Here is a 26,983-nt window from a genome sequence, read left to right as displayed (position 1 = left end):
TGTCGAAGGAATTTCTTACCCTCGCAATCCCTTCGTCGGATGTCGTCGTGTTAGTTGCGCAAGAATTGGGAACACATCGCAAGTCATTGAGCCAAGTAGTAATGCGATATACATTGATCATGCCTCATCACATCCTTACCTGCAGTACGGTTGAGCCAAATCCCCTAGCCAAGTCTAAACTCTCAGTCACGATAATAGCTTATCTGACAGCACCTCTGACGATGGAACCGCGTGGCCACAAACCAACCGCTGGATGAAAGCGGCATAACCAACCAACCAGACACTTTCGTATTCAGTGTGGAGATGCGGAAGCGAGAAACGTAGCGAGTTGCAAGATTGTGCCGAAGCACAGACAACAGCCAGGAACGGCGACAACATCTTTTGATGGGTCCACGTGTGGTTGTCAAAGCCTTTTCCGACGCATTTTTTGACGCGTTACGTTATTTCCTGCATCTTATTCACCGAATATACGTCGAGTTCGTCAACATGTATGGAAGTAACTGCGTTGCCGGACACTGGGTACAGTTTGACGGCATCCCTCCGATAAGCAGCAAGGTTGCCATCCTCGTTTTTTCCGCAATTGGACTATGGTTGTGCAGCATCATTCTCACACGAACCCATAATCGAATTGTCAGTAAGAAGTCGCCACTTTTTTCAACGAAGCTTGGAATAGCTGACATGAACAGCAGAAGGACGCGGCTTTGTCACGCCGTTTGGGTTGCGAGCTTCCGCCTGAGCTGCCAAAACGCTGGCCGCTAGGAATCGACAGAATCAAAGAGTTATGGGACTCAAATGCTGAAGGGAGGCTTTTGTCGTTTCTTTGCTCCGTTGCTGAAGATTACGAGCCCGGCAACAATCTGTACCAGTATCTGCTCTTTGGACCGCGTGCGTACCATATTTTGCACCCAAGCAATGTTGAAGCACTGCTGTCAACAAACTTCAAAGGTTCGTGAATCAATTTTGTAGTCTGAAGGTCGACTTCAGCTACTGCAGTATATAGCCCTAACTGATAGCCGTAGATTTCGGTTTTGGTTGTCGCCCAGCAGTCTTTGCACCTCTCCTCGGCAACGGCATCTTCACTCAAGAGGGTGCAGCTTGGAAGCATTCCAGAGATTTGCTTCGAAAGCAATTTGTTCGTACACAATACCAGAACCTTCATACGTCGCTCTCTGAGCACGTGGATAATCTCATAGCCTCCATTCCTAACAAAGGCGTGGTTGATTTGCAGCCACTATTCTTTAAACTCACAATGGACGTGGCAACCAGCCTACTCTTTGGAAAATCTATATATAGCCTCCGAGCGGGCGTCGATCAAGCAGCTGAGGATAAGCAGTTTGCCGAGAGTTTTGACATTGCACAGGAAGGTCTAGCTAAGCGCTTCCGCATTGCACCATTTCATTTCTTATACAGCCCGCCCAAGTTTCGCCGGGCTTGCAAGAACGTCCATCGATATATTGAGCAGTATATTGACCAAATTAAATGTGCCAAGGGAAGCAAACCAGAAGAAGCAAGTACTAGCACATGGTTTATCGATCAGTTAGCTGCTGAATCGTTGTCAAAGGAGGATCTTCGAGACCAGCTGCTCAATGTACTGCTTGCTGGACGCGACACGACTGCCTGCTGTTTATCATGGACGTTGTTAGTACACTGCCTTGGTCATTATTAAACATTCGCTAATTACTCTATTGGAAGTCGGCTACTTGTCCGTCATGAGTCAAGTCTCGTCCGTCTCAGGAATGAGATTGCGTCCGTGTTGGGAGACTCCAGCTCTCCAACGCGAGATCAAATCCAACAAATGTCATATCTGTCATGTGTTGTTAAAGAAAGTAAGATTCTCTGGATAGCGAGACTGTCCCTGTACTGACGTTTTTAAAGGTCTTAGACTTTATCCCCCTGTTCCTCTGAATAATCGTGAGGCAATTCGAACCACTATTTTGCCAACAGGTGGCGGACCAAATGGAGATCGGCCAATAATGGTTCGAAAAGGAGAACTTGTAGTATTCTCCCAGTACGTTAACTCACGGAGGAAGAACATTTATGGCGATGATGCCAATCAATTCCGCCACGAACGTTGGGAGACAGGCGAGCTGGCGAGTGTAGGTTGGGCGTATTTTCCGTTCAACGGCGGCCCGAGACAGTGTCTTGGGCAGGACTTTGCGCTTATGGAAGTGTGTTACACCGTAGTGAGGCTTTTGCAAGCGTATTCTACTATCAAGTTGCCTTTGGATGAACCGAATGAGCCTGTGGGAACAGAGAAGCAAACCCTGACACTAGTGTTGTCAAGTAGGAATGGCTGCAAGGTTGAGGTTGAGAAGTAGTTTATGATTTGCAATGGGACAATACTTTAGTTCAACCCAACCAGAATTGAGAGCAGAGAGGTACGCCAGTCGGTAGCACAATCAGTTCACGCATAGAACGATTCGGTCTCTGAGGTGTTGACCTGGAGTTTCCTACGTCATTTTCGCCTCGTGTAGCATGGCTTCCCATGCTGTTGCCTCTCCATCACCACGTTTTTGAGTTGATGTAACACTCTAATAGGTTTCCAAAGAGGCATGAAAGCTTGTCATGGAGAGTTTGGATTAGAAAAGAAGTGCTGAAAATGCAGTCCCAGTCTCTGAGCACCTAAAAGTCCTGCCTTCAGGTTCAGACCTATTTCACAGTTATGGCAGTTGAACTCCGACCCGCGACTTGCCATACATTCGAGGGAGACATCAGGGGGGGCAGTTTCAGATTATATTCCTAACTTTAACGCTCTTCTATCTCTCTCATACGTTTCTCCATATCCGCATCAAAACTTCAAGTTTCGACGTCAAACCGAACCAACCACCACTTATCTTCCACATATCTATTCAAGGAATCTCATCGCTCTAAAACATAGACCTAGAAGATAGGTATTTCCCTTTTTCATGTGTATAGATAGTGTTCAAACAAGGTCGCCTTGCTGTAAACTATCGACTGAGCACGCTTCCCAATCTCTTGGAGTTGCTGTCGCAGAGGGCAGCTCTGATTTGCCGAGCAAATGTGCTTCAATCTGCCATCTAATTCACCGCAGTCTTTGGCCAGTCTTGAAAGGGAGCATTCATAAAAGTAATCCTCGGTTGGCACCAAGGAAACGCTTTCAATCAATTTGCGATACTCACTAACCCGAGTTATATTTGTACACATCCGGGGCGACAAGTTGCTGCTACCACACCATTGGCATTCCATTGATCCGCGAGACGTTGTTATTATGCAACGAAGACACAGTGGGTCTTTATCAAGTATTGAATTCACGCTCGATGTATTTCGTAGGATTGTGGTTGTCGACTCTAAAAGCTGGCCGATTTCAGCACGCCTGTTTTTGATTTCCATATCGATCTCTATGCGGTCTAAATATGTTAGTAAGTAACTAAACAGTCCATAGGTGGGAAACTAACATGATGATCCTTCATGGAAAGGGAACAGCAGTCCATCGATTTCATCCTCAGTGTTGGCAGCCCCGAAATGTGGAGGCAAGCTACGAATCGCAACAGTAGAGATTGCGATCAGACAGTCCACCGACTTAAAAAGATGTGCAACCTTGGATAGATTTTCATAATACTGAATTGATTCGTCTTCGGAAATGTGTTGCATCCATCGGAAAGCCCTGGGTTGCATTCGCTCCGTGCACAGGTATTTGTCGCAATGTTGAGCCACTTTAAGCAGCATCTCGGGGCTAAGCTGGTTGTAGCTCTCTTGGTGGCGGTAATGCAGAATGGACAACATGATTTCCATTGCTTCAGGGTCGTCTTCGTGTAGAAGGATATCAATGTTTCGGTCTCTGCCCTCCTTGAACTTGGAAGGATCAAAGAGAGTCTTGAAGTAGTCGGATGTAACTTTTAAGATGTCTCGTGAAACAACAAATCTTTTGTTCCCTACAATGAGCGCAGAGCCGCCATTTGGATGTAGCACGACGGTCTCAAGTTGGGATTTGTCTTTGGAAGGCAGCTCCATGATGTGCGACGTGGTGTAAAGACCTGGGAGAAGTCCTGTGTGACGTTCAAGAGTACTAGACGATGGGAGAAGAAAGTTTTACGGTGATGGAAGAAAATGCTTGAAGTGGGCGAAAGTGCAGTACCAAGGAAGACATTATATAGAAGAGAAACTAAAGTATATTCAAATCCGAGTTGTGGTCGGGGCGCACATTCAACCTACACATAGCCACTGAATTGTAACTAAAGTGAATGAATTCAGTTTCAACTGGGAAAGAAAAGGGGTTGAACAAGTCATAAACATAGCTCACACCTGCTAATCTGTTGTAAATCAAGCCCGCCCATGGCCACCCACCCACGAAGACGAAGCAGTCAGCACAAAGACACTTGAACAGTGAAAGCGTACTTCTGCAAATAGATTATACAGTTACCATTTGCCGACCTGGCGGGTACAACGCTGGGCGAACATTTGGCGATGATTGCGCAGCAACTGCTCATGTTAGCTGCTAGGCATGCAAAGACATTTCCAATTTGTAACTTTCAACTATGGCCATGGAGAAACCTTGTTCGTCCCCAACGTTTTAACAAGCCTTGCGATTTTCCTAGCAGTTGGATTAGGTCTGTCCAGAGTGGGACGGATACATTTGCAGCCCCAAATTAGGCTATATGGTGCTTCTCAATGAAGATATGGTGCATGCTTTCACTTCTCGCAAGTGCCTTATAATCCGAATTCTTTAAGAACCTCAGACCATAATCAACGTGCGGGGTTGTCCCTCTTTGGAATTAAGCATTTCACTCAAGCGACTTCATTTGAATTGAGTAGTTGTCTGATCCAAGCTTTCCCTCACAATTCACAGCTCATCAGCCAGGTTCCAGCACGCAATACGACATTCTCCAACAGGTACCACCGACAGAACAACTCTGCTAACTGGTCCCTGAAAACCTTCTCTAGAGAGTTGGGCGCAGAACGGACATGTATCTAACTGATGTCATGACCCGCAATGTGTAACTCCAAGCTGCTCATGCGCAAAGCAGCGTAACGTTACCCCTTTTCTTCATCTTGATTCCTGTCGACACTTACACCTGCATTTCTCCGCAGCTCCATCTTGATGTGGTTTAGCGGTGTGAGGTCTTCTCCAATTTCCCCAGTCCCTAGCATGGATTTACGTGCCGGTTAACTACGGACGACGCCACCCGGAGTGGGGGAGCATTAAACCCTTGATAGATGGTGAGCAATTGAGTTGCATCGTGATAGCTAGCATAACTAATCAGTGCTGTGAGCTTGATCACAAAGGGTAATTGACTATCATGCGATTGTCATGAATAGTAAAAAGCGGTGCGCGTGTATGGGACTTAAAGAGTCGCTGGTCCCCTCTTGGCCTTTCAACCTCCGCTGATCCTATCTACTCGGTTTCCGGTCTTTCTGGTTATCCTGTTATCAGGACAAAGTCGACAATATGTTGAACAAGGCCCTCGTTGTGTTGACCGCTCTTGCAGCAGTTGTTCCCGTCAACGCCATCTGGCCCGTCCCGCAGCAAATCTCTACCGGAAAGGATATTCTCTTCATCGACAGATCCATCAAGGTCACATACAATGGCGAACATGTACGCTGGATCCCAGGCTTCCCCTCACCTAACTATGCGCAAGGTCTAACTGAAAATTTATTGAACATCGGGCAGACCACTTACGACGCACTAGCTCGTCGTGGTGCCGATGACAAGAAAAACTCGCCACTGAACAGCAAACAAGTCGTTCGCGACGGCGTCGCACGTAGTCTGAAGGCTATTTTCGAAAATGGCCTCGTGCCATGGATGCTGAACCCGGCCGGATCAAACTTTGAGCCTGCAGTTGGCTCAGGTAAAGGCACGGTTAAATCATTGACAATTACACAAACCGGCAAGGATAACGCTACTGTGTTCAAGCCGGTTGCTGGCTCTGTGGACGAGTCATATTCTCTTCAGCTGAGCTCGAATGGTGAAGCAACAATCAAGGCTGCTACTTCCACCGGTGTTCTCCATGCGCTGGAGTCTTTTACGCAGTTGTTCTTCAAGCACAGCTCTGGCCATGCCTTTTACACCAAATTGGCTCCTGTTTCTATTCAGGATTCGCCTAGGTTCCCTCACCGTGGTATGCTTCTTGACGTGGGACGCCACTGGTTTGCCGTCGACGATATCAAGAGGACGATTGATGCTCTGGCCATGAATAAGATGAACATTATGCACCTGCACATCACGGAGACACAGTCCTGGCCATTGGAGATCCCAGCTCTTCCTAAGCTCGCGGAAAAGGGCCGCTACGCTCCAGGCCTGACCTACTCACCAAGGGATATCAAGGATATACAACAGTATGCTGCCGCTCGGGGTGTCCAGGTCATTTTGGAAATCGACATGCCTGGTCACGTTGGCATTGAGAAAGCATACCCCGGCCTCACCGTCGCGTACAACGAGAAGCCATACTGGACGTACTGCGCGCAGCCTCCCTGCGGAGCGTTCAAGCTAAACAACACGGATGTTGAGAAATTCCTCTCAACTCTATTCGATGACCTGCTCCCCCGATTAAGTCCATATACCTCGTACTTCCACACCGGTGGCGACGAGTACAAGGCCGCCAATTCACTGCTGGATCCCAACCTCAAGACCGACGACATGAAGGTCCTGAAGCCCATGCTCCAGCGATTCCTCGACCATGCCCACAAGAAGGTCCGAGAGCATGGACTCATTCCCATGGTCTGGGAAGAAATGGTCGGTGACTGGGGCGCAACAGTCGGCAAAGACACCGTCATCCAGTCTTGGTTTGGCAGCGCCTCCGTGAACAAGCTGGCCACTGCTGGACATAAGGTTATTGACTCTAGCACTGACTTTTATGTAAGTTACAATTCTCCAATCTACAAGTCCACTCAATCAAGTACACCCTAACAACTTCTAGTATCTGGATTGCGGCCGTGGTGAATGGATCGACGCCAAAGACGCCAGTTTATCAAGCGCATACCCCTTCAACGACTGGTGCTCGCCCACAAAGAACTGGCGACTCATCTATACTCACGATCCTATCGAGAACATGACCGCCGCGGTGGCCAAGAACGTTATTGGCGGCGAAGTTGCCGTCTGGACGGAGACCATCGACCCGTGGAGCCTCGACACGATTGTCTGGCCTCGTGCTGCGGCTGCTGGTGAGGGATGGTGGTCTGGCCGCAAGGATAGTAAGGGTAATTTGCGGTCTGTGTATACTGCTCGACCTAGATTGGAAGAGATGAGGGAACGTATGTTGGTGAGAGGTGTGCGAGGCGCGCCTATTTCACAGCTGTTCTGTGAGCAGTCGCCGCTTGGGGATTGTGATGGTTAGACGGTGCATCAAAACATGGCATTAACGTAGAGCGGTAGACGTTGTCAATGTGTGTAGCCAAAAGCATATATATGACTATACAATGTTATCATTTATATCCCTCGTTATCTCTATCAACACACCTAACTAACGACATCCCTTTCACTTTAAAAGCAAAAGTTTTACTGTCGTCATTAAGATGTGTCTGGCACCAAGTCTTCTAGGTTCGACACATACAAGAAGATGGGACTTCAACATCAGCAAGTTTAACAACATTCGCAAGCTTCTCCCTCAGCGCCGGAAGCTCATCCGTCTCACCACGTCGTTCCAAGCATTCCACCAAACCACGCAGCGACCAAATGTTATCAGGATGCTGCGAACAGCGCTGAAGTTCTTGTGTAAGCCCGAGATCACCTCGATACGTCTTTTCTGCTTCGTCAACGTGGCCTTGAGCTAATAGCAGCGCACCGAGTGCATGGCGAGGAGGGTGCATCCACGCCCACGGCTCGGTGTATCTGAGGTTGTCGTCTCTTCGAACCGCTTCCCGCAAATGCTCGTATGCTTTGCTATAGTTGCCTTTATGGTATTCCAACTCTCCATTCAACATGCTCTCCCCGACCGCAAGCATGTCAACTGCTGGGTTATTAAGAAACCGCCGCTCAGGAGGGACACGTTTGACACCCTCCTGGAACCGTGTGCGCTCTCGCTCAGCCTCCTCGATTTTCTTCAACGAAGCGTAAGCGACCCCACGAGCATAATGTTGCATTGCGGTGGTAATCAGATACAGCTCTGGTTCATCAGGTAGCGGAGCGTCAATGATGTCCTGCCACCGGCCAAATCGTACCAACACGTGAACCGCCATTGCGTAATATCCTTCAGTTAGCATAGTAAGCTTTGGTCGATTCGGTGTAGTGAGAATATCCCTCGTTATGACAGATCGCATCTTCCTTGCTGCTTTCATGGCGGGCTCATATTGGCCGAGAAACATACACGTTGACATCATCAGATGGATATCGTGACACCGAGCCGTCACATAGAAGTTGTTGGAGCCTCCATGGGCAGCGTACATGTCATCAGCAAGAATAGCCGCTTCGCTAGCCTTCTTTGCTTTCTCATACTGTCCGCATAGCATGAAGACATGTCCCGGCATGTGATTCAGATGTCCTGCATCAGGACAGAGCGTCGTCAGAGTATCTGCGGAAGCCATGGCATCTTCTGGACTATGAGACATTTCCATCACATGGATATACAGGTGAAGAATGCCAGGATGCTGTGGTTTACCTACAGCGTTGTTGTGGGCTATACTCTTTTTGCAGATAGCCATAGCTTCTAGTGTATCAGCTCCCGCCGCAGGCAATCCCGTCTTCATATCCCAAAGTCGACGTGGAGTGCGAGTAATGAGCGCTTCCACAAACAACGCCATCACGTCGTCATCTTCTGGAAACGTTTCGCAGACGCACCGCATCGCCGCTGCATAATCGTCATCCCATTGATCGTATTCGACAACAGGCACTGGACCCGATGATTTAAATCGAGCTTCGATGGCCTTGACAAGCGCGTTCTCAACAGCTGTGGCATGGGTGGCCAGAGAGTGTGCCGTGCTGATGTGATTTCTGGCTCGTGTGATTGCTTTAGCTGCCTCGTGTTCTCCCATTTCGCGCCAAATGAGGTTATAAAACGGGCCGGATGCATAGGCAACACCCCAATGGGCCATGACACAGTTTGGGTCTGCGTTGAGTGCATTCTCAAAGCACACGATGGCCTCTTCGTGGTTGAAGCCGAGACACCAGTTTAGACCTAGGTTGAACCAGCCTTGTGCCTCGGGTGAGGCGGTTGACACACGCCGTCCATGTTGCCCAAGATTGAAAGGGTATTTGGTGTAAGACATGGCAGTCATCAGCTGTACATTGCGGCTTGTTTCATTAAAGGTTTACACGATCGAGTTTCGCGGGGTTTGGCGGGGTTAAATAACGGCGTTTTCGAGGTGGAGATTGTCGAACCAAAGGCGCGTTTCTTCATGTTCAAATATGTGTCATACTAGATTTTCATCTAGCTTCATATTTTGTTGTCAACTCTGTTTAATATCGTACAAGTATATACAAAAGTCGCTGTAGCTTTATTAACTACATCCTTGCCTGAGCTTTTGCCGATGTCTCAACGTAGCGGATCATCAGCTTCCTTTCATTCCTCGGCAGTATAATGGTTGACTCCGAAGTGCTTGCAAACGGATTCACAGTCATCTTGGCGACAGGCAAGTCAAATTACTGTCAGCGCCTTATTGCTCTGAACCAGTGTTCCAGGCACAGTTATATTGTACTGAAGGTACAACTTCCCCAGAGCGTACCGTCATCTTAAAGGCTTGGCCGCAGTACCTTGTCATGCCTCTTCTCAAATAATGGCTCATTACGAGGGCCAGAGGCACGCCGCGGCCAATAGAAAGAATCTACACAGGCCAAAGGGTTCTGATTCCGTTCCTGGTGGAATCTCATAGCAGGAATCCCAAATAGCTGAGTAGGGAACTCGTGATGAGTCGAGGCATAGCAGAGCGATATCTTCCAAGCAACACGATTTGAGCTGCTCTGAATCCGTAGTGTGATGCGGCGTTTGCAAGTATGAAGTCTTGGTGCTCCGCGTTTCCAGATTTTTCCCAACGTAAACAACCACTTCACTCCAACTCATATCTCGCATTGTCAGGCGCCTCATGAATTGCAGTCTCCTCGGCGCACATTTCCTTCTTTTCCGTGCCATCCGCGCAAAGCTCCTTTCGGGCAGTTTCATCAGCAGACAACTCCTTCTTCTCCGTCTCTTCAGCAGACAGCTCCTTGTAGTCCTTCTCCGGCGGTTTCGGCTTATTAGAGTTGTTCTCGGTGTCAAGTTCAACCGCATTCTCGCGCTCCTCCTTTAATTTCTGCTGTCTCTTTCGTCGAAGGAAGATGAAGGCCGCGAGACCAATCGCTCCGATTGCAGCCACGCCGCCGACAACACCACCTACTATTCCTCCGATTGGCGTTTTCTTCGACTCGCTGCCGCCCGTCTCAGTTGGCGTTGAAGTAGGGGTGGTCGTCGAGACGGAAGTCGTTGTCGTGGGCCCAGAGTTCTTGCAGTTGGATTCCGAAAATGCTGAGCCAGCGTCGTTTAGGGTTCTGGTTGTGCCGGTAGCAACCTGTCGAACAATGCTTTGTGCTTCCTGGGGAACTTTGGCGATGATGCCTTCAATGAGGGCCAAAGAGCCATCATTAATTTTGGTAATTCTCGAGTGAACATCCTTACAGGCATTAGCCTTTTCAATCTGAGGCCGCTTGGCTTTCAAGTCGGTGACAAGAGTTTCGAAGTCGTCATTTTGCCGCTGAACAGGGCCATTCAACCCCAAAGCATCGGCAATTGTAATAGCCTTTGAGGCATTAACCGCAGTCCGTTGCGAGGATATGGTCGAGATGAGCGCGTCGCCCCTGGACTTTATGGCGTCAATATCGAAGCTCGTTGTAGCATTGTCAAGAGCCTGAACGCCATCAGACACCTTTGACAACGCCCCCGTAAGAACGCTGATTTGGGCACGGACTCTGCTGGCGGCGACGAGAATCGCTGCAACAGTTGAGGCCTTCATTGCTGCAAAATGAAGAGCCACAGGATTCAAAAGAATCTGGAATTCAAGCCTCGACATGTGTGGGGGCCATTGTGGTAGTTAAGTCTGATAGAGTAGCGGAGCCAAGACGCAGAAAGAGGTTAGAATCGACAGGGAAACCCATCATGAACCAATCCGCCGGTGTTCTTGTTCCATTTCTCCATAAAGACCCCACGAGCTGAGCAGCATGCAGAGAAATGGGCAGCTGGATATGCAGCTCGTGCCATCCACTTTGCTCCAAAAATGGTTTCGTTCTCCGGACCACCCACTATTATCCGGCTGAGTGGATAAATAGGAAATTGAGTAATCTGCGGCTCTTGCTTGGCCTTCTTGAAGGGTATTGTCGAGTTGTTCAAGGACGACCCACAAAGTTGTTTTGAACAAGCCAACTCTCAGGGGTCATGCTTATGCGTTATGCTGTCTAGAAAGGGTCCAGATTTTGACAGTGTGCTGGCAGACAACAACGTTGGACAATGAGTTCAGGCTCATTCATGGATTATTAAATCTTCAAAACCAGTGAGTTGAATGGTAAAGTCAGCAGTACAAACCAGCCATATTCCTGTTGCCAGTTGGAGAGGCTCTGTGACCAAACGAACTGCCTCCGATTTGAGCCAAGAGGCAAATTTTCTCAACATGAAGAGGAACATTGGATCTGATAGAATCTCTCCATGAGGCTTTTGGGTTGCCACATGGTAACGTTCCCGTCGTGCCACAGCCGCTCTAGTTCCAGCCTCTGCCGTTGGTGACGTTTGCGAAATGGACCACTCTGGTGCTATCGTGTACCAGCCTCAGCCATTCCGTAATCATCATCACGTCAAAGCGAAGACTGATGAAGGAACAACAATATGGTTCAAAGAAGAAAATGCTTGAGTAAAGCAAGCACCTCCACAACATTGGTTCATCACTGTACGCTGGATCGATCTACTAGGTCGACAAGACCAGTTGCGCCAAGTTGACTGAAGCCATCAAAAGAAGGGACTCGACTGTGAGGCTCAAGATTCAGTACTAGGGCGTCAAATATATCCCAATCACAGTATTCCTGATGGCTTTCGTGTCCATTCCTAACAATTAAAGAATTGAAGAGAACAAGACTCCAGCTATCGGCTTACCTTACAGACTCAGACAGGTGCTACAACCTTACCAAATATCCATAGTGTCACATTAGAGAAGTAGTACTTGTGCAGAATGAACAACACCGGTGAGTGTTCCACACCTAAGTTTCAGGAGCAGAGCAGAAACAAAAGCAGCGAACACAACCGGCTCACAGGAACGAAGATTGCAAGTATCGTTGAATAAATCAAAATGATTTGAAACTGCTACCTACAGGTAGATAACAACGGACATTATCCTTGAACTGAAGACATCTAGAGCGACAAAAAAGACTTGTGTACGTACTTAAACTGCTACCCAAACTCTTTCAGCACTGTTTGACCTACGAGAAACCCTGAATGGAAATTTCGTAGTCATACTGGATAAGAAGCTGCCACACTTAAACCTCCTGGCTCTTATATTTCGGCTCACACCACTTAGTGCCACAAGCTCAGTGACAACTAGAAGCCCATACTGATTTGCAATCCACCGTTAAATGGAGTAGCCTTAAAGTTCTTCTTTCCCTTGCAAAAATCGTATTCCTTGACTCCAGAGAGCGAAGAGGTTCCAGCCCCGGTGACGTTGGATATCGGATTAAAAAACTTGACGTCAATACGGGGAATCTTTTCGCACGGCTGTTCGTTGTTAAGATATCTCTCGACAAAGTTGCTATGCCCATTCAAATCAATATCACCACTTCCCCGCGGCAAGGTCCACGAGCCGATATGCGTTTGCTTTCCCGTCGTCGTATCAACAGCCTTGCCAGCCCACTTGTCGCCACTGACCTTCTCGACAACAATGTTCAAGGCACGAGTGTAGTCGTGGTCAAAGACGAAGCCGCAGCTCACCCCTGGGCCTCCGTCGGCGCCATCAGAGCAGTTAGGGTCGTCGGTGGTCGTGCCAGCCGTGAATGACGAGAAAACGCCACGGATGCGACTTTGGCCGTTCGGACCATCCGCTTGAGGCTGTATTCCGCAGTACCCCATGGCCTTGTTTGTGAAGCCGTATTGGCTGGCGAAGTACCATTGCTTGTCATGAGCTGCCGCGACAATTTGGAAGGGAAAAGTTATCTGTGGGACTGATTTCACGGTGTTCTTAGTGAAGCGCCATTGGAAGGAACTCATGGCGAGGGATGCGGTTGGTGCAAGAAGAGCGAGGACAGTTTGGACCTTCATTGTAGCTGAGATTTTTTTTTATTGCTTTTACAAACGTGTAGTGTTTGAGAGACGTGGGTGATTGATAAGGGGAGCTGTTGAAAATGAAAGTGACTGAAGGAGGGACTCAAATGAAGGTGATTGAGAAGATACAAGATGTGAATGATATTCTGGAATGTTTTTATGGAATACAAAGTTCCTCTTTAAATATTTATACTTTTGACATGTCTACATTGCACTTTGAATGGTTCGAACAAAATTGCAGCTTTACAACATCTGAAGCTTACAGACTACCCGTCTATGCGGCCAAACCCCTTTCATGCCCGCCATCCTATTACTACATTTGATGAGACACCATTCTCCTATGCTCGACCAGAGATCAGCCACCGTCTATTTGCAGGATCTTGATGATACACTTGCCCTGGCAGCTTGTACCACAGTGGCTGCTGAAGATTGAGTAGCAACCAACTAATTTGACACAGCATCATGCTTACACAGAGCCAATCGGGTTTCATAGCTGCATTACTTTCCGAATCTGGCAAGTATTGCTTGATGATTTGCGACGATCCCACAATTAATGTGAATCCCTTCTAAGCCGAATAAATTGGGCAACAGCATGACTCGTCAGGCCACGAAACACTCCTTACATACATTGCATTACCATCACTCACAAGCGGACGGCCCATCATTCTTGGCATTCCAAGCTCTGTGAATTAAGCGGGGGAATACCGTCTACCAGACAGGGAAACGTCGTCCCTTTGTACATAGCCTGCCACTGCAGCTCAAACCCCAGACTCGTCTATATCAAACCGTACGCGTGGAGAAGCTGCCCAACCTGCGTCTTCTCCAACTTCTCAAAGAGAAGCTTGCGTATTCTCTCGGGCATCCACGTGATGAGCTCCTTTCCATCCCTTAATTGACACGCCGCATTCAGCAAGTGTCTTACATCATATGTTGATGCAAAGACCTCGGGTACACCCCTGTCTACTCCAGCAAGCTGGTAGACGGACTCCATACCCGTTCGGACGGAGTACTCGGTAGTGAAAATGGTGTCTCGCGTCGTCTCGGCGAACTGTCCGATAAAGGCAAAGTTCTTTGATCCCGACGGCACAACATCAGGACGGTCACCAGCCTGACGAGGCATGAAGAACGACGTGACGTATGGCATCATCACGGGCACGCATTTGGCGCCCTCAGCAGCAAGTGACGCTATGTCAGACTCCGGGACACCAAGGTGGAATAGCCACTCTTGCGTAATTTCTTCTCCGGTGCAGTCCTGCATGGACTTTTTGACGTAGTTCCCCGGCTTTTCGGTGAGAAGGCTGTATAGCCAGACCACAATCTGGTCCTTGGGCTGGTTCTTGAAGTGAGGTTGTCGATTCACCGTCCAGCTTAGAAGCCAGTTGGAGTCTCGTACTGTGACGATGCCTCCGGTGACGACTTTGCCACTGAACGGGTCTCGCTTGCAAATCTTTTGAATGTATTCTGGGATCCGACGATCCAAGGTGGTCACCGTTGCGGACTGCCATTTCGTTGCTGGGATATTGCCGCAGAATACTTCTGGGCGACCGAAATCCTTGCTCTTCGCTGCTATACGCTTCCAGAGATCCCATGCTGGCGCAGGACCGTCTTGAATTTTCGCGGGCGTTTGGTGGTCTCCGAGGTGAGAGTTCTCCGTCAAGGAGCCTATAGTGATGAAGAGCAAATCATCGTCGCTGAGATCTTTGCCGCCCTTTTGGCCGTCTCGCGTCCAGTGAATGTACGTTGCCCTCTTCGTGTCTGCTGCAATGTCGAAATCCACATCGTGCACTGTGGTTTGGAACTGAAAGGTAACGCCGTTGTCTTCCAACCACTTGTGCAGTGGCAGAACCAAAGATTCGTACTGATTGTACTTTGTGAATTTGAGCGTAGAAAAGTCGGGCAGTCCGTGAATATGATTCACAAACCGGTGGAGATACAGCTTCATCTCAAGTGCAGAATGCCATGTCTGGAACGCAAACATGGTCTGCCAGTAGAGCCAAAAGTTGCTCTCAAAGAAGTCCTTCCCAAACACCTCGTCGATTCTCTTATTTTGCACCTCTTGCCTCGACGCCAAGAACAATTTGGTCACTTGTTTCTGTGCCGTTTCACTCAACGTGAAGAGCTTCCCCGTCTGGGCATCCTGGCCACGATTAACAGTCGCCCGCTGCAGGGAATAGTTTGGATCACGCTTGTTTAGCCAGTAGAACTCGTCTAAGACACTGGCTCCCTCCTCTTCGATGGATGGCACAGAGCGGAAGAGATCCCAGAGGCACTCGAAATGAGCTTCCATTTCGCGACCGCCGCGAATAACGAAGCCCTTTTCGGGGACTTTGAGTCCGTCCAGTGCGCCGCCGGGAATATGTAGCTCTTCCAGGATGGTGATGCTTTTGCCGGGCATTTGCGCATCGCGAATTAGGAAAGCTGCTACTGATAGACCAGCTAAACCGGAGCCCACAATCCAGGCATGTTTGTTGTCAATGCCTTCAGGCTTGGATGGCCTGGCAAAGGCTTCGTAGTTGCCGCTGCTGTAGTACATTGTTGAAGAAAAATTTAAACAAAATATTTGGCTAATTCTAATGGTTTGTTGGGGTGATGTTCATTTGTTTTATACTTTTACAACATTGAAGGTTTAACCGTTTGCGGCGTCAGAGTTGAACATTGAATCCACAACCACATCATTCGGCTGACGGCTTTGTTATCGTATGTTTCTTCAGCCAGGTGGCTGCCATCATGCGATCGGCCGGAACTTGCGGGAGGCTCTGGACGGTCGACTTTAACCAAAATAGTCGTCCTTTTCAATTCTAATTGGCCCACAATATCGCCTTCTCGGAGCACGACGGAGGTCATCGGCGAGATGATTGTGACGTTATGTTTTGCCGAGAGCCCACATCACCTTTCTTACCGAGCGGCCGTGGTGCTGAGCTGGTAGGGCTGAGACTGGACATGTTGACTTGATCGTGATCTCAGCCTCAGAGTTACTAAGTGCTTGCACTTGTCTCGCCATTTCTCAGTGTTTGCCAGTCGGGTTTATACGTCATTCGGTGAGTGAGACCCAAACTTCGCCACGGCCACCATCTTTGCCATCTTTGGCCATGTCATTTCATCTTCAGATGTACGTGTACCTCTGGCGTGCGATAGTCGATTCAACGACCTCACTGCATTTCCCTACAAAATTTAAATGCCGTCACCTTTCTGCCGCACTATAAACACCGGATCTCAGTTGATAGATGTCAATTTAGGCGACATTGTTGCAGCCGTTTAGACCAACTGCCATCCTCACTCATAATAAAACTGACCATTCTCATTCAGGAAAACATTGCCACAAAGGCGGGTATCATAAAGTCCTATCAAAGAAACTACTCCGCCTCCTTCATCATTCCTTCCAAACAAAACTCATCATCCTCCTCAAACCCTCGCGTCACCTCCACCCCCGGCAAAGGAATAGACTCCCACGCAGGCCCATACGTCCTCACCTGGTGTCCATACTCATCCGCCTCACGCACAATATCTGCGCCATCCTCAATCTCCCCATATTTCTCCCAGCTCCAATAATCGCTATCCAGGTCATGATTCTTTTCCTGCACCCTCAGTTCCTGGTACTCGCCATACTCCTCTTCGTCTTCCGACACCTCGCCAACCTCTTCTACTATAAACTTACTTCCAGTCGCGGGACCGAATCCATAGGGGAAGTACTTGGCCGCCTTGGCGAGCACCGCTGCCTTTGCGCGCTGCTTATCCCCTGCGTATTGCACTTCCTTGTCCAACTTTGGATGAAGCTTCTTGTGCCGCTGCGCGGTCAACCAGTGGCTAGGGTCGTCGGGTGTGTCTTCGAAATAATCTACGTTGGACTCACCCCAGTCTAGATGAATGACGTACACGGGGATAATCTGCTCGGGTCTGAAGACGATGTATTCGAGATTGTTGTTGCCGACGTGTGAATCCGCGCCCCAGTATGGGTGGTCTTGCGTCCGCCAGTTATCTTCGCGAAACAATACTCTGCTTCTTCCCATGATTGTCGCGCAAACTAGTAGCTTGAGACCAAAGTATTCGTCCGGTTGGGTCTTGGTACACCACCAGTCGGAATATGCCAAGCTGAACAATGGATCTGGAGAACTGTAGATGCCTCGTCCGTAGGTGGCGCCGCACCGCACGCCGTGTTCTCGGTTGGTGGCAGGATTCTTCATGCCCGGGCGAAGAAACCCATGCTGGACAATGCTTGTAACGAATCGTCGCTGCGTGCCGTGGTAAGTGATGTGAGGCTTGGATAAGTGATCAACGTAGTCGTCGAGACGGTTACTATGACATAGTTCAGGCGGTACGTATCGGCGTAGTGTCCGGATGGGGAGTTGTGACAGGTCTTCGCGAAGCTTCTCGCGATGATTGTCAAATTTGATGGCTAGGTCCTTGCGCAGGACTTCCTCCATGTGCTGGATGCGATAACCTGCAGGAACAAGTTTCGCAATCTCCTGTGGTGTCTTTCTGAAATATCTCATTGCCAATTCACTGGATGATAGTGTAGAAATATCCACGCCAGCTTTCATCTCGAATGGCAAAGCACCCTTGAGTTGAGGTGTTCGGCCAGGGCTGCGACTCATTCTCTCAGCTCGGAAAGCCTCTACCTGCCGAACAGTTTCTTCAACCAGCAGCGTAGCCACCTTGGTATACGCAAAGTCTGTTCCGTCATATTGATCAAACCAGATGCGGAATCGCTCAGGGCTGTTTTCGAGGGCTGTCCCTTGAACAATTTCTCGCAAGCGGCGACGGAGACCATCAACAGCATCGATGGACATGGTGTGATTGACTATATCCCAAGAGACTGGTGCGACGGGGTATAATGGGCCAGGAGTGATGTGAAGGGTCATCTCATCGTACTTAAATGTAGCAGTACCGTTTAGTGAGGCGTCCCAGCGGTCGTCTTGGCTGATGTGCCCGGCGGCAAAGAGCTCGTCGGTTTCCTCATCGCGTATGGCTGAGAGTTGAATGAGGTGGTCTTCCGAGAGATTTGTATCGGTCATTGACGATATTTAGAGGGTTGACTGCTGAGACACGGCAGAGTGTGCAGCCAAATAGTGGTGTTTAGCTGGAAGTACAATGTGATTCTACATCAAGGACCTTATTTATTGTGGCAAACGAAGCTAAGAGTCGGAGGGCCATGGCGACTATATAATGCGCCTTGAAGCAGCGCAAAAGCACTGCCTCTAGCTATGGGATGCTGTCCGATTGACTCACATGGGATGTGACACTTGTGGGAGTCTGTCGTGGACTCTTTGTCTGGTGAGGCAGACAAACAAGCAGAGAAAGCCTGCGGGGAGGTGGCGGTGCAATTTTGAGCACAAGCAGCCACACTACATGGTAGACATGAGCTCAGCAATCAGCCTCGCCTCAATACGTCTTGAATACGATCAACTTTAATGCCCTTCGCATTGTCTACTTATATCAAAATAAGCTATATATTCAATCGTTGGTTTATACACTCAAAGAAGTGAAGTTCGCGTAACTTAAATAACACAACCTACGCCTGTGGCCATGTCTAAGTCTAGGACTAACCACCCAATCATCCTCACCTCAATGCGGCCCAGACTGATACCCTCTCATGACTTATGGACTGCAATGACAGAGCAATTGAGCGGGAAAGGTCCGCATTTGACCGAAAGGAAAACAACCCGCCAGCTTATAATTGGCGATAGTAGTTGCAGCATTTATTCTACTCCCAGGAAGCCCTCATCGTACAACGAGTTTCTTGTTCGGCTTTCCGTCTTAAACTGCAGGGTAACCAGTGAATATTCTGAGTCCTCACAGCACCAGCAAAATACAGGAGACCAATCTAGGACTGCACATTCGCATAAGCATCAACTGATCTTACCATTGATTGATACGTACTTCGTGGTCGTTAATAATGACGATACTTGCCGGCCAGCAACAATGAGAGGCTGGCCATCATTTCATCCCGGCGCAACCATGTAACAGTCAAGAACGTGTCTAATTAAGGAAATAGTAATGCTGTTGCAAGTGTAACTATGATACACGTATTACATATGTATAATGAAATCCCTTCCATTCGTGACGCCAACCTGCCGTCTGACAGGCAACAGGGTATGCATTGTCTCGTCTTGCCCATGATGATTCTTCCGCATTCGATTCTTCGTCATGCCCATTGTGTATAGTTTTATTAATGCCGCCCCGCCTCCCTGTAACATAACCCCCAATGCTGATTCCTCATACTGCGCACATCTTACTGAGCAGGCTTGCGTCCCACCATGAGGTACATGGGGGTGAAGAGCTTCTCACGACCACCAGCAACCAGGCAGTCGGCGGCAAGAGCCAGACTGTCAGCAGTCTTCTTGGTACCGGCAGGAGCCAGACGCAGAGTCTCCAAAAGACCAGCCAGGTTGTGGGCGATGGTGCGGCCCCATGTGGTCATGCGGACAATGGTGAAGATGTCACCCATGGACTGGATGTAGCGGAGCTCACCAGACAGAGGCCAGTACCAGGGGAGGGGATCAGGGCGGTCGGCAAGATCCTCAGCACGCAAGAGCTCGAAACCGGCTGCCTTCATGGCGTCGAGGCCCTCGCTAACTTTGCACATGTTGGAGATGCCGTCACCTTGCTCGATACCCAGTCGGATCTCGCGGTGGCGCATATTGTCGTTGTCGTACTCGTCGGTCATGAGCCACTCATACACACCAAAGACACCGCCCGGCTTCAGGACGCGGAAGATCTGGCTGTAGATACCCTCGAGGGTGGGCGCATGGACGGTAGCCTCAATGGCATAGACAGCGTCAAAGGTGTTCTCATCGAAGGACATTTGCTACGCATCAATTAGCTCGTGCCCAATATTTCGGGACCATTCCAGCCAAAACTGCGAGACTCACCATGAAGTCGCCCTTGACAAAGGACAGCTGCTTGGACAGACCCTCCTTGTGTGCGTAGTGAGTGGCTCGGTCAATCTGGTAATCGTTGTTGTTCAAGCCAGTGATGTGAGCACCGGTGAACTTGGCAATCTCGCGGGCGGGGCCACCGACGCCGCAGCCAACATCGAGGACCTTCATTCCCTCCTTGATTCCCATGCTGTGGGCGAGGTAGTGCTCGTGACGGGCGATGGCCTGGTAGAACGGCTCTCCGTGGGAGAAGCGGCAGAAGTGGAAGGACTGGCCCCAGCCATATTCGTACAAATCAGTGGCAAGATTGTAGTAGCTAGACGTGAGGTTAGTACGTTTCCCGTTCTGATGAATGGAAGAGGCATTGAACCATACTGTCTCGTCAAAGTGGCGTACTCGGCAGTACGAGCCTGTCAAGTTCCTGTTAGCCACGGAGTTCCCAAACTGTGTGGTGGACTTGATAACTACGTACAGCACGCTCCTCTGCAGTCTCGTTCTCGGCAGGCTTGTTGTCCCAGTGTTTGAAATACTCGTCAACAGCAGCCTTCTTGGCATCGCCGCCCTTGGAGAACATGGCAGCAATACCACCGCGAGCCTGGGCAGACTTGCCGTGCAGAGCCTTGTTGAAGGCGGCATCGCGGGCGTGGTCCTCACGCTCGAGGCTTGAAGTAGCGGCAACCATGTTGAAGGTTTGTGATGGTTTTGCGATTGATAACACAGACGACAATGGCAAGAGTTTTCGAAGACTCGTATGTCTTGAGTAGAGGAAAGATGGGCGTGGGGAAACAACCAGAGGTGACAGTGGGAGAGCTTGGAGAAGGTTTTATGGCCCCGATACGCATTTGCCTCACATGCCATCCAATTTCATCGTCCTTTTTTTTCCTTGGGCATGCCACCCCTTTGGCGGCCCCTGACATGATTAAATAAAATGGGGCCCCTCATTGGCCAATCTTAGATTTACGGCGCATTCGCGGCCATCGGCTGTGCATGGAGACATGCCGCTAGCTCCTATTGGGCTGTCGTGAACAGAACGGGTAGGCGGTCTGGGCCACCGGTTACGAATACGAAACCGAGAGACTCATTTGCGACAGGAGCAAAGCTTGCGCACGAGCTTTTTCGCAGGCTTGAGAGACAAAGGGTAACTGTGCTTAGTCACAACTTCACCGCCACCGCCGGCGTTATCGATACGCCTGATTCCATGTACGCGCCACATCCTTATGTCAGCAAATTTTGGCTGCCATATTTTGGTGCAAGGCGCTGACGGGACTGGATTTCTGATCGCATTCATAAAAGTTCATCGTTGCCAACTCTGTTGAGAACTATCGTCTGGTGACGTCCAGATACCTATCCGCCATGCCGCCGCAAATCAAACAGGACCTGAACAGGTCAGGATGGGAAAGCACTGATTTCCCTTCAGTCTGTGAAAACTGTTTACCAGAGAACCCATATGTGAAGATGGTGAAGGAAGATTATGGTGCAGAATGCAAATTGGTACGTACTGCTGCCGCCATCAGTCTGAACTCTTGGTTGTGATAGAAAGCATACTAACTGACTGCAGTGTACAAGACCATTTACCGTATTTAGCTGGAACGGTGCCGACCGAGCTCAAGGCCGACGAAAGAAGACCAATATTTGCTTGACTTGCGCGCGACTGAAGAACTGCTGCCAGAGCTGTATGCTCGACCTCTCCTTTGGGCTGCCCATTGCAGTGCGTGATGCTGCGCTCAAGATGGTTGCGCCTGGCCCCCAATCCGATATCAACAGAGAATACTTTGCCCAGAACAACGAAAAGCTCATTGAAGATGGCAAGGCTGGGACCGAGGAGTACGAAAAGACGGACGACAAAGCGCGAGAGCTTCTGCAACGCTTGGCAAACAGCAAACCATATTTCAGAAAAGGCCGAGCCGTCAACGAATCCGAAGTAGCAGGCAACAGTTCCGGCGGCAGCGTCGCGGTTGGGGCTGGACAAGGTGGCCCTGGCCCCATTCGCACTCGAGACAGTAGGGCTGCGGCGGCAGCGGGTGCCAGGCCGCGAGGTGGAAAGGGACGACAAGCATTCCCCAGCGCTGCGCAATTACCTCCGAGCGAGAAGGATTGGCTCCCACCCGATGACAAGAATATCATGTCACTGTTTGTTACAGGTGTGGAGGACGACCTGCCCGAGTTCAAGTTGCGCGAATTCTTCAAGGCTCATGGCAAAATCAAGAGTTTAGTGTGTTCGCACATGTCCCACTGCGCGTTTGTCAATTACGAAACCAGAGACGGAGCCGAAAAGGCTGCTTTGGCATGCCGTGGCAGAGCCGTTATTGCCGGCTGTCCATTGCGCGTTCGATGGGGTCAGCCCAAGGCAATTGGCACAATGAACAAGGAAGAGAGAGGACAAATGCTTCGCGACGCTCGCGCTGGTGTAGCAAGAAAACCACAACAGCGGGCTATCGAAGGCGGTGCTCAAGCGGCGAACCAAGCGCTGCCGCCTCCACCTTCGGCAGTCGCAGCTCCTCCTGGTGCTGATGACACGCCAAACTATGCGAGCCTTTCTGGAGACTAAATCTCCCAGGCCATGACGATGAAGCATATACGGCGTTTGGTGTTTGAAAATGGAAATCTGGTCGAGCACATAGCGGATGTGGTGATAATGATTCAAACTGGTTTTATATCTTATGCATTGCGGATCGGAGGGTATCATGACAGGCGTGCCATCGTAACCAGATAGTAATTATACACTATTGTACATGTATACATATATGTCTATTCATTCCTTTAGCCTTCTCATCTGCCACTGCCTCCGCAGCAGCCACCACCTACGGTGCCACTCCCGGCAAGTTTTATACTCTCGTTGTCGCCTCTTTCTGTATGTTCATGGATTCGTAGTTCTACATTGCATGATTAGCAAGCCATAAGTTCCCTGTTACTCTTGGTTCGAATCAAGGTCCGACTTACTGTACATGTTGTCTCCTTCCTCCATGCGCTTTCCCTGGACGACATTCGCTTTCAGAAAGTTGGCAACCTCTTGCGCATGTTGGATAGCTTCTTGCGTAGAGGCGTCGGATGAGTTGAGAGAGGATTTTTGTTGGAATTCGTGGCGGATTTGTTGCTGAGCGGCAGCCAGAATCGGGGCATCGCCTTGAGGGTCTGTTAGTACTGAAATTGGTTGCGTAAAGCGAATATTCCTAGAAGTCGTACCTTGAAAGGCGATGCGGGCTGCGCGCATCAAGTTTCTATATGCTGCGAGAGCCATGGCTGTGTATTGGTATCGTGATTGCTGGGGATTTAAATTTTGAGATTTCCGTCAAGTTGAGCACATGTAGCTAATAGAATGGCATTGAATAATCAAGTTGCAGCGGAGCCAGGTTCCGCCGTCTTCCGCGACATGGAACTTTTTATGCTGGTCCCAGATAGCACCAGCCGCACAGTAACGGCAGCCCCCACTAGAAATTTGCGAAAAAAAAAAGTTCATGTCCCATTCTACGACTTCAGCCATCATCCTGTCGACCACCAAGGAGCAACACCACAATGGCTACCGTAACGCAGGTCAATGACCTGCCTCTGCCCATCCTGCCCGAGGGATGGAGCGCCGAAAAGGACTTCAAAGCTATCGGCAAGCTCTCTGGCGCTGTCCAGCGCAGCATTGAGCCCGTTGGACCTCACTTCCTGGCTCATGCCCGCCGAGCTCGCCACAAGCGTACCTTCTCCGAGGACGACCGCATCCAGGCTCAGGAGAGCGCCAAGAAGGTTGAGGATGCTGATGAGAGCGACGAGAGCGAGGCTGAGGACCCTATGATGCTGCAACGCGAAGCCAAGGACTGGAAGGTATGTCTAATGATATTATATACGATCGTAACTTGCACCATGAGGAATTGCAGGGCTAATTCGTTTCAATTTGCAGACGCAAGATCACTACAAGATCCTCGGCATCTCCAAGTACCGATGGAAGGCCACCGAGGACCAGATTAAGAAGGCGCACCGTAAGAAGGTCCTCAAGCACCACCCTGATAAGAAGGCTGCCCAGGGCCGCACCGAAGACGACCAATTCTTCAAGTGTATCCAAAAGGCCACCGAGGTTCTCCTTGACCCCGTCAAGCGCCGCCAGTACGACTCTGTCGACGAGGAAGCCGATGTCGAACCCCCTACCAAGAAGCAGCTCCAGAAGGGTGACTTCTACAAGCTCTGGAGCAAAGTCTTCAAGTCCGAGGCTCGATTCTCCAAGACTCACCCCGTACCCACGTTTGGCAACTCCGAATCTAACAAGGAGCACGTTGAGGATTTCTACAACTTCTGGTACAACTTTGACTCATGGCGCACCTTTGAGTACCTCGATGAGGATGTTCCCGATGACAATGAAAACCGTGACCAGAAGCGCCACGTCGAGCGAAAGAACGCCAATGCCCGCAAGAAGAAGAAGGCCGAGGACAACGCCCGTCTCCGTAAGCTGCTAGACGATGCTTCTGCCGGCGACGAGCGTATCAAGCGCTTCCGACAGGAGGCCAACGCTGCTAAGAACAAGAAGCGTTTCGAAAAGGAGGCCGCCGAGAAGAAGGCTGCTGAGGAGGCCAAGGCTCAGAAGGAAGCCGAGGAGAAGGCCAAGGCCGATGCTGAGGCTAGTGCCAAGGCGGACCGAGAGTCTGCAAAGAAGGCCAAGGAGGCTGCTAAGAATGCCGTCAAGAAGAACAAGCGTGTGCTCAAGGGCTCCGTCAAGGATGCCAACTACTTTGCTGCCGGTGGCGATGCTTCTGCTGCCCAGATTGACGCTGTCCTGGGTGACGTCGAGCTTGTTCAGGCCAAGATTGACCCTGATGAGATTGCTGCTCTTGCTGGAAAGCTGAATGGTCTTACTGTTGCTGATAAGATCAAGGCTGTTTGGTCCGACGAGGTTAAGAGACTTGTTGGCGCTGGCAAGCTCAAGGATGGTGAAGTCAAGACTCTTGCGTAAGAGTTGAAGCTTTCGCAGGTTGTTCTTATGGCACAGAACGAGTATATACGATTGTAGCGTAATGATTGGGCTAGATATGTGATTGAAGTATAGACAAAAGGGGGAAGGTAGAGAATTGACTTGTACTCTTGGTGTGATTTCTGCTTCCATCTTTAACAGTGCATGATGATTACTTGGAGGGATCAAGTCATAACTTGGCAATACTAGGTGATTTAGATGGCGCCCTCATCAGTGGAAATCTAAGTATTCAAGCTAGGCACGGTTAGCGTAGTCTTGCCTGATTTGAGGTGTACTCCATCTCAAAGACAGTCAACCAAATCAAAGTTGGATAGGTGGTTAACGGCAGTCTCTCTTGTCAAGCTAGCTAGCTAGATCACTTCTTGAGACCTATGATGCGGACTGATAGCCTTCAAATTCGCGGATGGAGTCTCCTGAAGCAGCTGTACATGTTTGGTTTGGTTCATTAGAAGCATTGGCATCACTGGGACTACCAGCTTTGCTTGTTGAAAACCAAAAAAAGAAAACAACAATTCAGGGGTTGTCAGACTGGATTCCGCGAAGGCTAAGGAGCCATGGCACGGTCTGTGTGAAACATTCGACGTCGATTATCAAATTGCTTTGTTTTTGCATTGTTATTGGGCGGAGAGTATCTTCCTGGTTGAATTGAATCTGGCTGTTGCTTTGAAGCTGGCGCTGCAACAGCAACCAGCCGGCAAGTGGGATGCTTGGGTGCCTGTCTACTCGGCGGGCAGTGCTATCAGTGGCGAAACAATTTAAGGGCTCTAATATTGGGGAATGCTGAGTTCTGGTCATGCCATTGCTGCAAGAGGCGGAAGGAAGTTGAAGTGATGGTGTGTGGCCCTTTCATGGTGTAACGCCACTTTGTGTGTAATCCTGACGTCACGCTGGCAGCGAAGATGCTCGGGACGGGCCAAATACTCCGGTTTTTTGAGGCTTTGAGGAGGTCAAGGGGATGAAAAATGGGGTAAGGAGGTTTCGGCTAGTAAAGAGAAGATGATTGTCTTGTTGTTGTTGAACCCTTGGGGAACGTGTCTGGGGGTATTTATCAGACGTTGACCTTGAGCAGACTCAACTGAGTGTAAAATGCTGGCTGTCAATTGATGCACAGACAGGCACTGACGTCTGGTGGGTATTCAATGTTGGGCTGCAATATTTGCCCAGGTCATTGATCTTGGTCAGGGAATGGAGAGGGTGGTCCCTCTTCCTGACATGCAGATGCCAAGAGTAAGCTCCCACAAGAAGTCAAGTCAACTCTCGGTATGCGCCAAGCGTGATATATATCGTTGTGTTTATATTGCCAAGTCCAATTTTGGCCGAAGTCCTCTCCATCTTCGCCGAGGGCGGCCAGGTGGGTAGGTGCAGTCTGGTGCCTTGCAACATATTGATTTAGTGGATCTGCTGGCACTGGGTGGACCTGATCTGACGGCTCAACTGGGGCCAGTGCTGTTTTTCAGGGTCCTGCTTATCCCCGTCCGCTATTTCAAGGTCCATGTCAAGGTCCAACCTTCAATTGAAGTTCCATGTCCCCACTCAACTTGCACCTGACAGCCAGTGGCGGCAGACAGACATGACATGAATGCTTTTATCTGCCCTTTGCTTTTTCAGCCCAAATCAAATGGCCATTTCAAACTTTCCCCATCCCCATTCATCATCTGCATTTTACTTTTGGCCATCGCAACCGCCATACCTGAACTTTTTTCCCTTTTTAACCTCTTTCTTTTCCTGTCTAATTTATTCCACACTCGAGGTAAACTTCTCTACACTCGCTGCACTTGGGCTTCCTCGTCTGTACCTTGTACATTCCGAAGCCGCAGTGCCACTGGACTACATTGTGATCTTACGACAAGCTCCCTGCCAGCTGCTAGCCAGTTCCCCTCCCAGCCTGCTTAAGTAGTGAGGCAACTCTCTTCACTCACCGACCAAACTTCCTCATGCCGTCTGGTGTCGAGTATCGATTCAACGCTGCTGTCCTAGCAATACCTGGCTCTTAAACCGGC

At 49.6% G+C, this 26,983-nt stretch overlaps 12 protein-coding genes across 12 annotated transcripts; 4 read left to right on the top strand and 8 right to left on the bottom strand.

Moving 5' to 3' along the window:
* Positions 1 to 486: 486 nt before the first annotated feature.
* VFPPC_10994 (n-alkane-inducible cytochrome P450) lies at positions 487 to 2,318 on the top strand (the record flags this gene model as incomplete). Its single annotated transcript, XM_018289275.1, has 5 exons — positions 487 to 630; positions 690 to 945; positions 1,020 to 1,638; positions 1,693 to 1,826; positions 1,876 to 2,318. 5 exons carry the CDS (start codon positions 487 to 489, stop codon positions 2,316 to 2,318), a joined length of 1,596 nt encoding a protein of 531 aa, XP_018136901.1.
* Positions 2,319 to 3,139: 821 nt separating this feature from the next.
* Positions 3,140 to 3,972, bottom strand: VFPPC_14859 (BTB/POZ domain-containing protein; the record flags this gene model as incomplete). Its single annotated transcript, XM_022428937.1, has 3 exons — positions 3,140 to 3,184; positions 3,274 to 3,368; positions 3,417 to 3,972. The coding sequence occupies 3 exons, from the start codon at positions 3,970 to 3,972 to the stop codon at positions 3,140 to 3,142; spliced, it is 696 nt and encodes a 231-aa protein (XP_022283979.1).
* A 1,435-nt stretch (positions 3,973 to 5,407) lies between these two features.
* VFPPC_10995 (glycoside hydrolase family 20) lies at positions 5,408 to 7,292 on the top strand (the record flags this gene model as incomplete). The annotated part of the gene is made up of 2 exons (XM_018289276.1): positions 5,408 to 6,814; positions 6,876 to 7,292. The coding sequence occupies 2 exons, from the start codon at positions 5,408 to 5,410 to the stop codon at positions 7,290 to 7,292; spliced, it is 1,824 nt and encodes a 607-aa protein (XP_018136903.1).
* A 199-nt stretch (positions 7,293 to 7,491) lies between these two features.
* Positions 7,492 to 9,159, bottom strand: VFPPC_14860 (TPR domain-containing protein; the record flags this gene model as incomplete). The annotated part of the gene is made up of 1 exon (XM_018292628.1): positions 7,492 to 9,159. The coding sequence occupies one exon, from the start codon at positions 9,157 to 9,159 to the stop codon at positions 7,492 to 7,494; it is 1,668 nt and encodes a 555-aa protein (XP_018136904.1).
* Positions 9,160 to 9,936: 777 nt separating this feature from the next.
* On the bottom strand, positions 9,937 to 10,875 carry VFPPC_10996 (cell wall galactomannoprotein Mp2/allergen F17-like protein; the record flags this gene model as incomplete). Its single annotated transcript, XM_018289277.1, has 1 exon — positions 9,937 to 10,875. One exon carries the CDS (start codon positions 10,873 to 10,875, stop codon positions 9,937 to 9,939), a length of 939 nt encoding a protein of 312 aa, XP_018136905.1.
* Positions 10,876 to 12,443: 1,568 nt separating this feature from the next.
* VFPPC_16927 (hypothetical protein) lies at positions 12,444 to 13,157 on the bottom strand (the record flags this gene model as incomplete). The annotated part of the gene is made up of 1 exon (XM_018294679.1): positions 12,444 to 13,157. The coding sequence occupies one exon, from the start codon at positions 13,155 to 13,157 to the stop codon at positions 12,444 to 12,446; it is 714 nt and encodes a 237-aa protein (XP_018136906.1).
* A 778-nt stretch (positions 13,158 to 13,935) lies between these two features.
* Positions 13,936 to 15,693, bottom strand: VFPPC_10997 (myosin-crossreactive antigen; the record flags this gene model as incomplete). Its single annotated transcript, XM_018289278.1, has 1 exon — positions 13,936 to 15,693. One exon carries the CDS (start codon positions 15,691 to 15,693, stop codon positions 13,936 to 13,938), a length of 1,758 nt encoding a protein of 585 aa, XP_018136907.1.
* Positions 15,694 to 16,513: 820 nt separating this feature from the next.
* Positions 16,514 to 18,172, bottom strand: VFPPC_10998 (parp domain-containing protein; the record flags this gene model as incomplete). The annotated part of the gene is made up of 1 exon (XM_018289279.1): positions 16,514 to 18,172. One exon carries the CDS (start codon positions 18,170 to 18,172, stop codon positions 16,514 to 16,516), a length of 1,659 nt encoding a protein of 552 aa, XP_018136908.1.
* A 1,217-nt stretch (positions 18,173 to 19,389) lies between these two features.
* VFPPC_10999 (sterol 24-C-methyltransferase) lies at positions 19,390 to 20,717 on the bottom strand (the record flags this gene model as incomplete). Its single annotated transcript, XM_018289280.1, has 4 exons — positions 19,390 to 19,965; positions 20,030 to 20,351; positions 20,411 to 20,445; positions 20,508 to 20,717. 4 exons carry the CDS (start codon positions 20,715 to 20,717, stop codon positions 19,390 to 19,392), a joined length of 1,143 nt encoding a protein of 380 aa, XP_018136909.1.
* A 671-nt stretch (positions 20,718 to 21,388) lies between these two features.
* Positions 21,389 to 22,583, top strand: VFPPC_11000 (pre-mRNA splicing factor slt11; the record flags this gene model as incomplete). Its single annotated transcript, XM_018289281.1, has 2 exons — positions 21,389 to 21,526; positions 21,594 to 22,583. The coding sequence occupies 2 exons, from the start codon at positions 21,389 to 21,391 to the stop codon at positions 22,581 to 22,583; spliced, it is 1,128 nt and encodes a 375-aa protein (XP_018136910.1).
* Positions 22,584 to 22,804: 221 nt separating this feature from the next.
* On the bottom strand, positions 22,805 to 23,273 carry VFPPC_11001 (Complex 1 LYR protein; the record flags this gene model as incomplete). The annotated part of the gene is made up of 3 exons (XM_018289282.1): positions 22,805 to 22,908; positions 22,976 to 23,158; positions 23,219 to 23,273. 3 exons carry the CDS (start codon positions 23,271 to 23,273, stop codon positions 22,805 to 22,807), a joined length of 342 nt encoding a protein of 113 aa, XP_018136911.1.
* A 275-nt stretch (positions 23,274 to 23,548) lies between these two features.
* On the top strand, positions 23,549 to 24,965 carry VFPPC_11002 (ribosome associated DnaJ chaperone Zuotin; the record flags this gene model as incomplete). Its single annotated transcript, XM_018289283.1, has 2 exons — positions 23,549 to 23,845; positions 23,922 to 24,965. The coding sequence occupies 2 exons, from the start codon at positions 23,549 to 23,551 to the stop codon at positions 24,963 to 24,965; spliced, it is 1,341 nt and encodes a 446-aa protein (XP_018136912.1).
* Between the last annotated feature and the right edge of the window lie 2,018 nt (positions 24,966 to 26,983).

This window comes from Pochonia chlamydosporia, assembly GCF_001653235.2.
Source record: "Pochonia chlamydosporia 170 chromosome Unknown PCv3seq00013, whole genome shotgun sequence".
Lineage (NCBI taxonomy): Eukaryota > Fungi > Ascomycota > Sordariomycetes > Hypocreales > Clavicipitaceae > Pochonia > Pochonia chlamydosporia.
This window is presented reverse-complemented; position numbering and strand designations above follow the sequence as displayed.